Here is a 13,402-nt window from a genome sequence, read left to right as displayed (position 1 = left end):
TCAGGTCTTCCGAACTTTCACTTTTTATGTTAAATCTTTTTGCTTTCATTTAGTTGACATAATACAGGGATTGACATGGCTACTAGTCCATTAGTCAGAGACTACAAAAAAAACACCCTAAGGGACTAGTTTTCTCCCAAATTCCAAGTACCGGTATTTCACATAAACCACACGTCCGAACTGAGCTGTAGACTAGTTTGATGTGGCCAATGGTGTCTACCACTGTACTAATTTGGATAGGTAAAGTTACGTTGTGGGTTTTGTATAACATTAACAGTGAAAGGTTTTGTTGCAATTAATAGTATGAAAAAGTCATCTGAGCTATCATCATCATTTAGTTTTTATGTTATAAAAGGAACAATTATAACAGCAATGATCATAAGCATGATAAGGGACTTGGTAGATTATTAGACATGCACTTAAAAAAAGAAATATGAAATATTTAAAGTTGATTACATTTTCTAAAAAGAAAGAGTAAGAACTAAAATAAGAAAAAGACTGCATGTCAATAGATGACAAACAATACCTTGATTTTAGCTGTATTTCCTTCTTAGTGAACCATATTTTTAATCAATTTTAACATGAAGAAAAACAATATTATTAGGCACTTTAAAGTTTTTCTCATTCAACAGTTTGGGACAAAAAAGAAATTAAGGTGAATAAGCAAAATCTTCATGTACTGGTATAATGTATTCTCTGAGTTCGAGGCATTCTGTCTGATTGCAAAAATGGCCCGAGGCTTGAGTTCAGACATGGACATACGCAAGTTTGTAAGCTTCAAACAGTAGTGTGAGTTTGAGTTTTAATGTTTGCCTTGTGAGCTGTTTTGTTTCCCTTATCCTGTTGCACATGAAGTAGTCACATGTGACCTTCAGCTGTAAGTAAACAAGGGCAACCATTAGGTATGGCGGCAACCTTTGGATCTTGTGGCAACTGTGGATGATTATGTCAGGTCAACACAAACCAGGACAAAACGTATGCATGCATTGATGATTGTACTGCAAGCTGTTACAGTGATGTAGTATGACGTACATACACCGTATACACCAACTGGGACACGAAGCATGCACCAAGCAGATGGCGTGCATACTATTGTCCTCAAAACTGTTTGTAGTTCAGGACGTGTTTTTGCAGCCTGTTATTAACTAAAGCAAGAAGCAAAAAGTTTGGAGGTTGTAATAATAGGTGATTACAATGATTCCGGGGATTAAACAATTTAGCATTGATGTTTGGCAACATTGCACCATCACATGGAAACATGGCCAGGGTAGTGGTTATTGTGGCAGTATTTTAACTCTAATAATATAGTCGATACCTTTATGAAAGGAAGACATGGTATTTTGTTGTGTAATTATGTGAAGGCATGTATAAAGAATTCCAAGTCATTGTGAGCAATTGTTGAGCAATTATAGCCATTGTATGGTTCAAGAGATGGGCTTGGTTTTTAAAGTAGTGGGTGGTAACATGCTTCTTGCTGCAGTAATTTAATGATTCTTAGTATTTCATTAGGGTCGTCTTTCGTCATCCATGTGTGAAATATCTGCAAACTAGTGTAAACGTGTCGGTAAAGTCAATTTGCTAAGAAATGTTTGTATCAGAAAATTAATCCTGACGGTTGAATTACACTCCTGTAAGCTGGTAAGAGAAACTTTTATTTTAACAACTTGTGTGGTCCCCCGCCTTGATATTGCTGGGATATTGTTATAAGAAGCATATAACCATGCTATGCCATATATTTCATTTCAACATTATGAAGTTCAGTTCGGTTGATATCACCATCCATAGGTGTTTACATTGTGAAATTTATTCCTGTCATGACTGCTGCAATGTGTGAGATGACCCTTCAATAGTGGCTGGACTATCCATCACTTCAGGCATTTACATCAACATGACCTGCACCAGGACGTCTCCTGGTCATTTCACTCTGTCATAATCTGCCAACATGGTTGTTGACTTTGGCTTGTCTACAGCCCATGAGCCATGTTTACTGGGGAATCAGCCGTCCATCTGTCAGCCGTATCACATGTTGCTGGACACAGGTGGCAGATACGCTATGTTGCGTCTGCTCCTCCTCTGCGTCTGCTCCTCTCGTGGATCATTGTTTGCTTCACCTTTCAAGTATTGAATACAGTTTGAAATGGGGCCAGCATAACTGTGGTGTCAATGTCATGTCACATTTCTGTTGATTTATCAGCTGAATTCAGTATTTTCATTTTCATTTTGGATGACGAATAGTTGGAGGTTCCTTTGTTGGATATGATTGCTTATGTCCACAGTTGTCATCTTGAATGGGGTGTCATGGTGTTTATGTTGTCAGAAAACATACATGAACGAGTCAGCATTCATATTTGTCTCAATTCGTTTGTTGTCTGAATAATGTGGTTTCTTTCTCTGCTGGATGGTTGCTGTCCTTATTTTGGGTTGCCATGGTTACAACATGGTGTCAGGTTGAATTAAAGTTGGTCTAACTTATGACAGTATTCAATAAGTTGTCATTTCAGTGTCGGTGTAGGTGTACATGGTTCTCTTGGCATTGTTACTGTTAGGTTTAAGCCATCCATCTTTCGTGTCAAGTTGGAGTGTTGCTGATGGGGGCCCTACTCGGGTTACCTGACCTCACAGTGGTCACTGTATGTCAGGTGTGTCTCAGGTGTGTCGTTGTTCCACATCGGTGGACACGTTGGCGTGTCATGATTCAGGTTTCGGGCATTGTTATGTCTGGCGAAGTACCTGTCTCTCGTGTGCAAGGGTCGTCTGACTAGCATCAACGCTAAACACCATCACTGCCACAATGGACACATCTGCTCCTTGCACTGAGGCACTGATTTACCTGTGCAAGTCCTGGCTTGATTAATGAACAAGTATTGACACTGACCTGGTCAGTCAAGCTTGTCAGGTACAGCGCAAGCAGATGGTCACACGACTGACCATTGTCTGAAATATCAATTGTTATGGTTTTGGCCTAGGATTTAACGTGTATTGCTTCTTTAGAAGTCAATTTTCTGGAGGATCAATATGCCATGTTATGCATGTGCAATCAGAAATTCACAGCTTCTTATCCAAATTTTGAGTTTGTTGCTGTGGTGTAGTGTGTTGAAACCAGAGCTCCCAATAATAGAAGGCTTATCAGCACCTCTTTACTGCCACAATTATCTGACTGACCCCTCCATGGTAAGCCTGGGCTTTGTCATGTTGCACTAAGGCAAGCAATCATGGCAGTCATGGACCCAGCTATGACATTTTGACATGAAGGTCATGCTCCAGTGCAACAATTTAATAGCAAAACTTTAAGCTGTCAAGACCTACAAATTTGGCTTGTTGTAGTTAACATGTAAGTCATTCAGGGTATGATGATGAATATTGCAGTTTTATCATTTTCTTTTTTTAGTTCGAGAGGAAAACTAACTATGTGTTAAACATCGGTCCAGGTGAAAAAGAAAATGTGAAATAAAATTATGTTGAATTTACTGTGAACTATGGAACAAAATTACCGACCAGACCAACCCGTAAATTTTATTGCAATTATTAAATCAGGTTATACCTGTAAACATGGTAAACACATGTAATTTTTCCATATTTCAACAAATTCAAAATGGAAATTAGAAAATAATTCTCTTCCATGTCTTGCCAATTATCACAGCTGAAACACAGCTTGGGGAATTAATGTAACCAAATGTCAAAAAATAACATCAGGATTAATTTGATACACTCCATTTTAAGCTATATAAAGCAATAAATTTCTTCAAACTTTTGACATTTGATTACCTGTCAAAACACTTTCAATGATAAGTAAACACGAAAGGTACAGGTCCAGCCAATTTTATTATTACAGGGCACGTTTCTTAGGCTGGATAATAATCTGAACAAGAAAACCAATCACATGTCATTTGAAATTCCCGTATTTACCCTCCCCTTTCTCACAAAATGAGAAGAGGTTTTACTGGGCAGGTATTATTCTTTTGAAAAGGCCTATCCCCACGCCCACTGTGGCCACAGCATAAAGGCCAGGACTGACCAAGCACCTGCTAATTACAATAGCCCCAGGCCATTGGTGTATGGTTACGGTTATCTCCCCCTGGTCCATTGTCCAGCTGGGGTTGCAAGATGGAGGTCACTTTCAAGGAAATCCAGCTATTGTCCTGCACACGTGTCTTTGTTGTCACCTGTTACACTTAATTTCTCTGAATATTGTTACCTTCCTGTGATTGATTAAAAACACTCTTTGGTCTGAACCTGAGATAGTCATGCCTTGGTCACCTTTGAAGAACAGCATGTAGTTTTTAACAGTGTATGAAGTCTGATAAAGACTTTAATTGAATCAAATTCTCAATTCTTTCTATTATTAACATAGTCTGTAGGGATATTCGTGGCTGATTGCAAGGTGATTTTTACAATATTTAGTTAGGTGGTAAGGAAATTAATGATGCAGTTTGAAAGATTAATTGTGCAGACAGGCGACAGTTTAATCTGCTTGACAGTGCTTGGGAGGAGTAAATAATGCATGGTTCACAGTTTGGTACGGTTTGAAGCATACAGATCAATTTCCACACTTTTGTGAATTGAAATTTGCCGTTATTGCTAACATTATATAGTCTTCTGGAGGTTGTTATTTGTTTAATAAAACTTTACATTGTTAGTCAGGGAGGTGTTAGTTTCAGTTATTCTGGACCACTGTAAATAATGGACACCTCTCACATGTTCCACATGAATGTATAGCTAGTGTTGCATCTTGGGTAGAGCCACTGATCTGAGTCCCACTGCTGAATCCCTCAACCGTGACACTGACTCAGTCGGCCATTTTGTCTTTGCTCCAGGGATAAACTACCTTTGTTAAATACCTCCACAGTGGCTGGACTGGTTGTTCCACTTCATTCACTTGCAGACGCCTTCAAACACTCCATTGTTCTTGCTTCAAAGTGCCGGCAAGATTTAAAAAATAAAATTGCAAGCTTCTGCTTTCCATCTGTCAGTAATTTGAGGAGTCTAAGATGAAATAAAAAGACAGCGTCAATATTGGCGTTTTTGACCCTCAGCATCTGCAGTTTAAGTGGCCAAAAAAGTTCAATAAAATAGTGCAGAAAGCTTGAAACTACACTGAACCTTTCAAGAAACTGCTTAGCTGAGTGTCATTGTGGCCTCCTTAGATTTATAATTGTCATTACATCTTCAATACTGTCGTGAATGTTGGTTGGCATTATGAAAGACTGTTGTGTTCCAAGTGGAGTTATGCCCTCCACCACTTGTTGGAGGCATTACACAACTGAGCAAGTGTTTGAATCGAGCAGTAAAAAAATTGATTTAGGTGTTTGCACACACTGACATTAAAGATTTCGTTTGAATACCTTTTGGTGCTATCTAACGATTGTGTTTCCTATTAATCATTGATGGTTTGTGATGCAGAATGAATCATGATTCAAATTCTCCATATGCTTTCATTTTATACCTGTACCTTTATGAATTACCTGAACACGAACAATGCAGGTAATCCCAAGTTTCAGATATGATAACACAGAGGGTTGAATCTCAGTATTTAATTTGACACTAATTATGCACTTTGATGGAACTCCTGAGCAGATCTGTCTGTGGCTTGTGTGCAGGTAATTTAGCAATGTCTCGAGCAATATAATCAGGTAATAGTGTATCCCTTTGTCTGCTCTCAGGCAGTGCGAGGTGAACCCCAGTTGGGTCATTGATTGACGCTTGTTAGGAAATACAATAAGACGCATTGTCAGGTATTGTCAGTGCAGTGTGCACAGATCAATGACTATAAATAGCCGGCTTTGAAGAGCATCTTTGTTTGTCTGGTTGCCTTGCCAACTGGGCGCCATAAGGGGCTGACCGTAGGTGGGGATTTCCTATGATATTATTTAGTAAGTGAAGATGTATTAATCATTGGCCATTCTGGGGACAGTGAGTCAGCTGTTACTGTGTTGCCAGTTCTCTTATTAATTGTCTATTGAAAATGACGTTTTCGGGATTTCCTATAATGCGTATAAAGACTCTCTTATGTGGATCTGAACGGTTTCCATGGCAACAGGAAAATAGACAATGGAAAGTTCTAGAGAATTACAAAGAAATATATAGCAGTGCAGTTAATGTTTTACCTCTATGAAAATATTATTGTTAATTGAAGCATATTTTCTTCAACATTGCAGATATATGTTTTAGGTGTGTTAATAAATTTGTGTACAGGTATGATAGATTATTTTTGAACAAAACATGAAACTGCTAATTAGAATTGTAGATTAGGAGGGAGGACGTTCTTTGTTGTTGTCATGAGATTGATTTCCATATCGTGAAACAGCTGTTATAGGATAAATATTAAATATTAATGTTTATTGCTGAGTATAGAGGATGGTGACACGTGCTGCTTACGAACCTGTCTGTTTAGTCATCATTATCATCTTGTCCCATATGTTCTTTGCTTGGACTTTCTTGACAACTTTCAATGATTAATTGAATGTAAAATTGATGTTGTGGAAATTGTAGAAGTTGGTAGTTTCAGTGAGGAAAATGTAATTTTTGTCAGTTTCTGTTGAATGATAGCAACTGTAGTATTTGCAGGTTAAGGATTAGTCACGAGGAACCATTTTTAAACCACAATTTCCAGAAATGTTTAGATATTTATAACATTATCTCAGGCATGATACAATAGTTTGATGTTTGTATTTTCTAAAATTGATCATTTTACCTAAATAATTCTAAATTGCGATGTGTAGATGTACATGTTTTCATCAAGAATGATATAAAATCAAGATGATTTAAGTCAAATTTGCAACAGCTTTTTGCCAGATGAAATTTATCACCCTGTACTTAATAATACAGTGCCGGCAGAATTAGTGGAAAAAATTGTATAGCTATTGAAAGTAGTGGTCAGGTTGATTGTATCAGGTATAAAGAACTTGTCATGACTACTGCCATACCAGGAGTGTGTGTTCTGCTGCTAGGAGAAGCATAGAGGTGTCGCTGTAATGAAAAGAGTTGTGCTTTTAGAAGGAAGTTCATCCAGTGACTAGTCCCACACAACAATTGCAACATTGGCAAATTACTGATTAGGACCTGACCGCACCCAAAGGCAACGAAGAAGTTGCCCTTTTATTGTGTGTTTCAAGTGTATGTGTCAGCTTGCTGCCCTCTTGATCGTGCTGCTAAGGTGCGGATTAAGTACAAGTCCTCACATCCGCTGGTTGTAAAAAAGTGATATAATGTAACCTCACAAACGGTTGAATAAAAATGCAAATCAGCAATATTTTGGCAGCCAAAGTTATGTATATAATTATTGCAACTCGATTGGCTGTGTTGTGCGATTTTCTTGAAGCACATTAAAGTATATCATGTCTGTAATTAAAGAAAAAGGTTTTTGGTTAATGGCCTTGTTTGTTGTATTATGTGAAGACAGCACTTCTTTTATTACATTTCCTTACTATGATGAAAGTTGCTTTGATTGGCTAGTTATCTTAATACATCCTCTTCCTAATCCCAAGTTTATCATTAAACACAGTTAATTATAGAACAAGGAAACCCATCAAGCTTGCGCTTACCCAACAAAACACGATTCACCACTAAATCCTCATGTGATATCACTGTTCAGTATTTTATTTCCCTGTTAATATCACCTATTTACAAATTATGGCCAGTTCACCCCCAGGTTTAGAACTTCTATCTTGTGCAAATGTTAAGGAGTGTAGTTACGGTAACATTGTTTCACCTGTGAATCCACATTGACAATGTGTAATAAGTAGCATGCCAATAATGTATTCATACCACATGTACAGTGAATTTCATCATGCCTGAAATAAGTTGTTTTTGACTCTTGAGACTCTCTACAGTGTTTGAATGTAGTGGAGTGTTCCTTGTGGACCCCTGGCCGACCATTGTTACTATGTCTGTGTTTCTGTTGCAGGTGTTCTGGCACTTGGATGTGTTTCGCCGTAGCTACCGATGCCTCACAGGCCACGTCTGCATGGGCAACTCCTGTATATTCTGTGCACTGAAGGTAAGCCTTTCCACTTTCCACTAACAACTCAACAAGGGTAGGCTGTATATACTGGTATAAACTTCCTCCAGAGAACAGCCTTTATTATCTACTGGGAGTGTTGCGAGTAGGTTAAAAATAACATTTGTTAGTTTAATACAGTTGATGTAGCACTCAAAGTATAAGCAATTCGTGAAAAAAACCATGTTACCCAAAACCAGAAAATACAATTTCCACTTTAGATGTCCACAGAAAGCGAAGTCTTTGGCGGCAGTCGGTAAATAATTAAGTCTGGACCAGACAATCCAGTAATTGACCTCATGAGCATCAATCTACACCATTGGGATACAATGACATGCATCAACCAAGTCAGGAGTCTGACCACCCAATCCTGTTAGTCGCCACCTACGACAAGCATAGTCGCCTTTTACAGCAAGCATGGGTTGTTGAAGACATATACTAAGCCAGATCTTCACGGTTCAGGAGTGAAGTAACGTGAAGAACATACTTTGGTGGCCTGGAACCAAGTTATAAATTGGCTTGAAGTAAAAATAACGCATAATGACATGGATGAGACAATGACATGGTCTATGTGGGGATCTACTACAGACTGGACTAGTATTTATAGCATGTGATGAGCGGTGTTGCTATGTTGTACATGGAAAGCCTACCTTTGTCCAGGTCCCCTGATTATTGGGATTGCTAAGATAGCGTACAAAGAATCTAATCAGGTGTGATATATTTCACATTAACCTTTCTATTTTTAATGCCTCTGCAATTTTACAATCGAGTAGCTACATAGACAGGCATGTGTCTCTACCTACTAGTGCATGAACTGGGCCTGTCCTTGTTGTTTTCATGAGGACGGCAATGAGCATAAACGTCTCGTGGGGATACTGGTGACTGAACATCACAACACGGCCTGAATGCTCTAATGGCGTCCCACTGAGATCGGATTGACCTGCTTATGATAGAAAAATAAAGGGCACAGCTCAAATTGTTATTGTTTGAGTATGGGGAATTACCTTGATAACTTGGTAATTGCATAGAAAGAAATTAGATATTCGTTCCTGTTCATTAAATGATTTGAAAGAGAATATGTTTCCTGAATTGATTATTCCGAAATGGTTCAGACACCTGTCAACTTGAAAGGTTTATCGTGTTGTTAACTGTGTAGGAACATAAAAACCAAATGTTATTTGTTGTTGCTTGATGTAAAGACATTAATCATTTATTATTTATAATGCTAATATTAAATGATTTATCATTGCTAGCACATATCTAACCAATGACAGATTTTTTAAATTTTCTTTCATTCAATCATTGTAGGCATCCTCATGTTCTTTTATTGATAAACTTACGCTGTCCATACAGAAAAAGAATTATACAACAAGAAAAGAGCTAAATTAAATTAAGTTTTCCAATTTCGAAGATCTGTATCAGTATGATGACAAAGGGTATTTGAAAATTCAAAAAAGATTCTCTTTGTAACTATTGATACATGTCAGGTAAACTATTTGGTTGCTTCTCAGATATTTGCATTATCTGATGACAAGGTGATGTTTCTATGTACACGTTCAGGCAAATGTGTCCCCTTCCAACGCTAATGTAGCTGTTCGTGTTCTCTTACCTGCAAGGCGGCTAGGTCGTTGATGCTATTATATGATATTTGATCTACACGTGTCTGGATTGGGCCCACTTGTCTCTTGGCAAGAGGACAGCAATCAATAAATAATAAGCTCCTCTACTGTTAGTGCAACTCGGCAATCAATACGACATCGTCATATGCTCTGGTGGTTTCCGTGTATTGATGTCGCCGTTTTCCTGACAAATAGTGAACAGGGGAAGCTGGTGCTGGTTGAACCACTAGTCTAATTTGTTTTCCAAACAGTTTAATCCTGGAAGGAACTCATCCATCTTTTTTTAACTGTCAAGTTAAACAAACCTTCGGCAAGGTGGAAATGGAGACCCATGTATTTGTGATGCCTTCGCTGATCAGTGTTTAGACCTGTGATGGATGGAGTTGAACTCTCCAGCCAACACCTGTGGTTTACTAAGGGAGCAACAAGATTTAACGTGTTAAAGAAACTTTATAAAATTTACAAAAACAACTTTGCTCTTTACTTGCAATAGAAAAAAATTCACAATTACTGCCATTTATACCACTCAAAAGAAGTTATACAACACCCAATAGTTTCAAATGACTATGGTAAGACATTTTCTAGTCATATGAGACAACTGGGTGTTCTTCAACATCTTTTGAGTAGTATATGTTGTTTTCATCAGTTAGTGTGATCAGTAGGGGCAGTGGGGTAAACTACTGGATAGAACTAGGATAGTGTTGGAATATTGGTAAATATAACCTTAACACATGCTTTACTCACTCATTCACACATCAGTTCATAGGATCCATTTTTTGGTCATATTAATTTGGGAAAATCTGATTTCTATTCGTCTTCTTTTAATTTCTATAAATCTAAAAAATATTTGTTCACACACTTCATTGTCTTTGTTCCTCAAGCAGTAACTAACACCTCCATGTCGGTGTTCACACATAGTTATGAATAGTGAATGTTATTCTCCAATACTTCAAATGGCGTGCATACCAGCCATAGCTAGTATTTTGGCAGACTTGAATTATCTGTTACACAGCACACACAGTGTTTATTATTAATGAGTGACATTTAGGCTCCGGGGAGAAGAGATAACTTGTAGATTAGCATGATTAGATATGCCGATGTGTTGCTTGAATAGCTCAAATTAGTTCAATTGAGAGGTTTGGCTGTGAAACAAACAGGACAAATGTGCAAAAGAATTTCAGTGTTTGGATGTTTATGACTTTGTTTTTTTTTCAAATTCATAAGCTTTTCCTATGAACTAAGAATAATAATCTTGAGTTCTTGTTGTATTTGGAAATGGTAAGAAATTCATGATTGATTCAATCATCCCAACTGATCAATCATCAAAATAATAATATTCGCATTTTAAAAAAACACTAGATCACACTGAACAAAAACAAGCAAGTAATTGCTTCATATCTTTATGTGAAAATAGACACTGGTCGCAAATTCTTCTCCGAGTAGTAAGCAGTAAGTTTTGATTAAGCCTTCTCAGGATAACATACTGTCTGAAACGGGGCAAAATGACCAAAACCCCACTACTGTATTTACTGTGGCGCTTCAATGTATAGATTGTTTGATATATTTTTCTCATAACATTTTCAGGTAATATTCACACAGCTACAGTACAGTGATCAGACATCCCTCCACCCAGATGCGCTCCGCAAGGCGTTGGCGGAAACATTCGCCAACCAGCAGCGCTTTCAGCTGGGTCACATGGACGATGCTGCAGAGTGCTTCGTAAGTAGAATTTGTCCAAATAATAGCCAGTTTGCTATGAATGACAGCCTAAACTGTGACATGACGGCTACTCATTGTCGTAATATGTGTACCCCGTTGACTGTCGGTGAGTCTTGAAGCTGTTTCACATGACAATCTGACAAGAGACTAGGGTCAGGAAATTAGCCTACTTTCATCATCAGGTAGTCTTAAAGGTTAAAAAGGCCCAGAAACCAGATACACCCCAAAATCCCATGCAAGCGCATGCTTTTTTGGCAAGTCTTGATTTCTGAAAATTATGAAATTCTCTCTGATCTTTTCTATACTACTCAAAAGAAGTTAAAGAACACCTGGCTCTTTCATATTCTGTGATTTCTGTGATGGTGTAATCTTCTGAGTAGTATAGTATGTTTTAAGATACATTTCAACAAATTCCTTTCCTCTATATTGTCGTTTTCAGTCAGTTGTATATTTCAGTCAATATATGGATGCATTGCACATGTTGTTCATTTCATGTTTTACTTCTGAAAGCAACTTAGTAGTTTAGTTTATGAAAATACAAAGCACAATTTATTTCATAATTATTAGCTACGTGGACTTTGACTACTATGCAATACTAGGAAACGAGGAGGCAAAACAGCCATTGTATAGAGATATCATGGTAGAAGTACTGATTGTGTATATTTATATTTAATTCCCACTATTTAATGGATACTCATTATATCCTCTATGTGCAACTGAGTACAGTGTTTAAGTGATAAAAAAGTCAATGTTTCATCTTGTTGCGTGCCATGCTGCTGTATAATGAATGATGATGGGTAATGTGGTCTTATAACGAAGGGGCACCTGTTGAGATAATGATTAAGTTCCTTGGTACTAGGAAGTTAGATGCTCTGCATCAATATTGATTATGACCCAGGGGGCATTGTAGAACACTTGGTTGTTCCATCAGGTATTTTTCAAATTATTTATTCAATTATACGTTCATTTTTGTGACAATTTGGAATAAGAAAATAAGAGAATCGTGATCATGCAAGATCCTAATAAAATTGATTAGAGTTTTACCTTGAATTAATCATTTGCTGTAGTGCATGTGTGAGGTAGCATACAATTTAAAATTTAAAATTGTTAACCATTGCTAAAGGGACATAAAATAAAGAAAACAAAGTTTCATTGTATTCGGATTGTGTCATTCAGATGTGCATATGTATTTGGTTACCATTGTTGGGTGTAGTTTTACTGTGCTCATTCCCAGCACAGAACACACATTGTATCCACCTCTGTGGGATCACTACCATTGGCCGGATGTATATACAGTGAATGATTAAAGGATGGTTATTTTAAGTTTGACATGGATTATACAAGAAACAGTACCCGGGTACATGTAAAAAACACATTGGTAAAGCTCATGAAAGGCCACAGTAGGCAGGAGAGACACAGAAGACTGTCAGAATAATGTGTCATGTACCTCAGAGCTCAGTACTATACGCTAGCCTAACAAGTGCACCTACAGGTGTGTCTATACACATGTCTCCAAACACTAAACATGTGTTATGTACTGACTTCAGGGTGTAGTGCAGTGACCCACTCATAGTCACACACATTGTGCACACTGGACCACACACAATCTCACATGACAAATGATGGTACTCCCTATTTGACCCTTTATAAAAGATAGGCAAGTTCACTACATTCAGTGGCGTTTAAGTGCCACTCAGAGCACACTGACACATTTGCATGACAATCCTAATGGAATGTAATCACAACAACATCAAAACATTTACACAGAAATACTCGGTAGAGAAATGTACCACTTTTCTGCCAGTGCAAGTTAACCTCAGCGTTTACACAAACACAGGTTCGCAGACTGCACCATGTTTTTTACTCCACCGCGACACTTGTACATCAAGTCATGTGACCTGGAACATTGAGGTGTATTTATCGTACACATTCCGCCAGTCAGGAGAGGCTGGTGGGGTAAATACGGCCTTTGTCACGGTCAGTTTGTCCCTGTGAAAGCCAAACGTCACGACACTCAACCGCTACATCTCTCACCCAAACCATTTGCCCTTTACAGGCTTTGCCTGAG

General features: G+C 37.9%; 1 protein-coding gene across 5 annotated transcripts in view; it reads left to right on the top strand.

The window, feature by feature from the left end:
- Positions 1 to 13,402, top strand: part of LOC124141125 — a 43,418-nt gene that overhangs the window by 16,053 nt on the left and 13,963 nt on the right. For all 5 annotated transcript variants that reach the window (XM_046509024.2, XM_046509027.2, XM_046509023.2 and 2 more), the window contains exons 3-4: positions 7,904 to 7,996; positions 11,200 to 11,334. In XM_046509024.2, the coding sequence (XP_046364980.2) occupies positions 7,904 to 7,996; positions 11,200 to 11,334 (228 nt within the window). The remainder of the gene's footprint in view (positions 1 to 7,903; positions 7,997 to 11,199; positions 11,335 to 13,402) is intronic.

This window comes from Haliotis rufescens, unplaced genomic scaffold (genome assembly GCF_023055435.1).
Source record: "Haliotis rufescens isolate VD_foot unplaced genomic scaffold, xgHalRufe1.0.p SCAF_11, whole genome shotgun sequence".
In the NCBI taxonomy this organism is placed as follows: domain Eukaryota; kingdom Metazoa; phylum Mollusca; class Gastropoda; order Lepetellida; family Haliotidae; genus Haliotis; species Haliotis rufescens.
The sequence above is the reverse complement of the archived record's forward strand: the minus strand, read 5'-3'. Positions and strand labels throughout refer to the sequence as shown.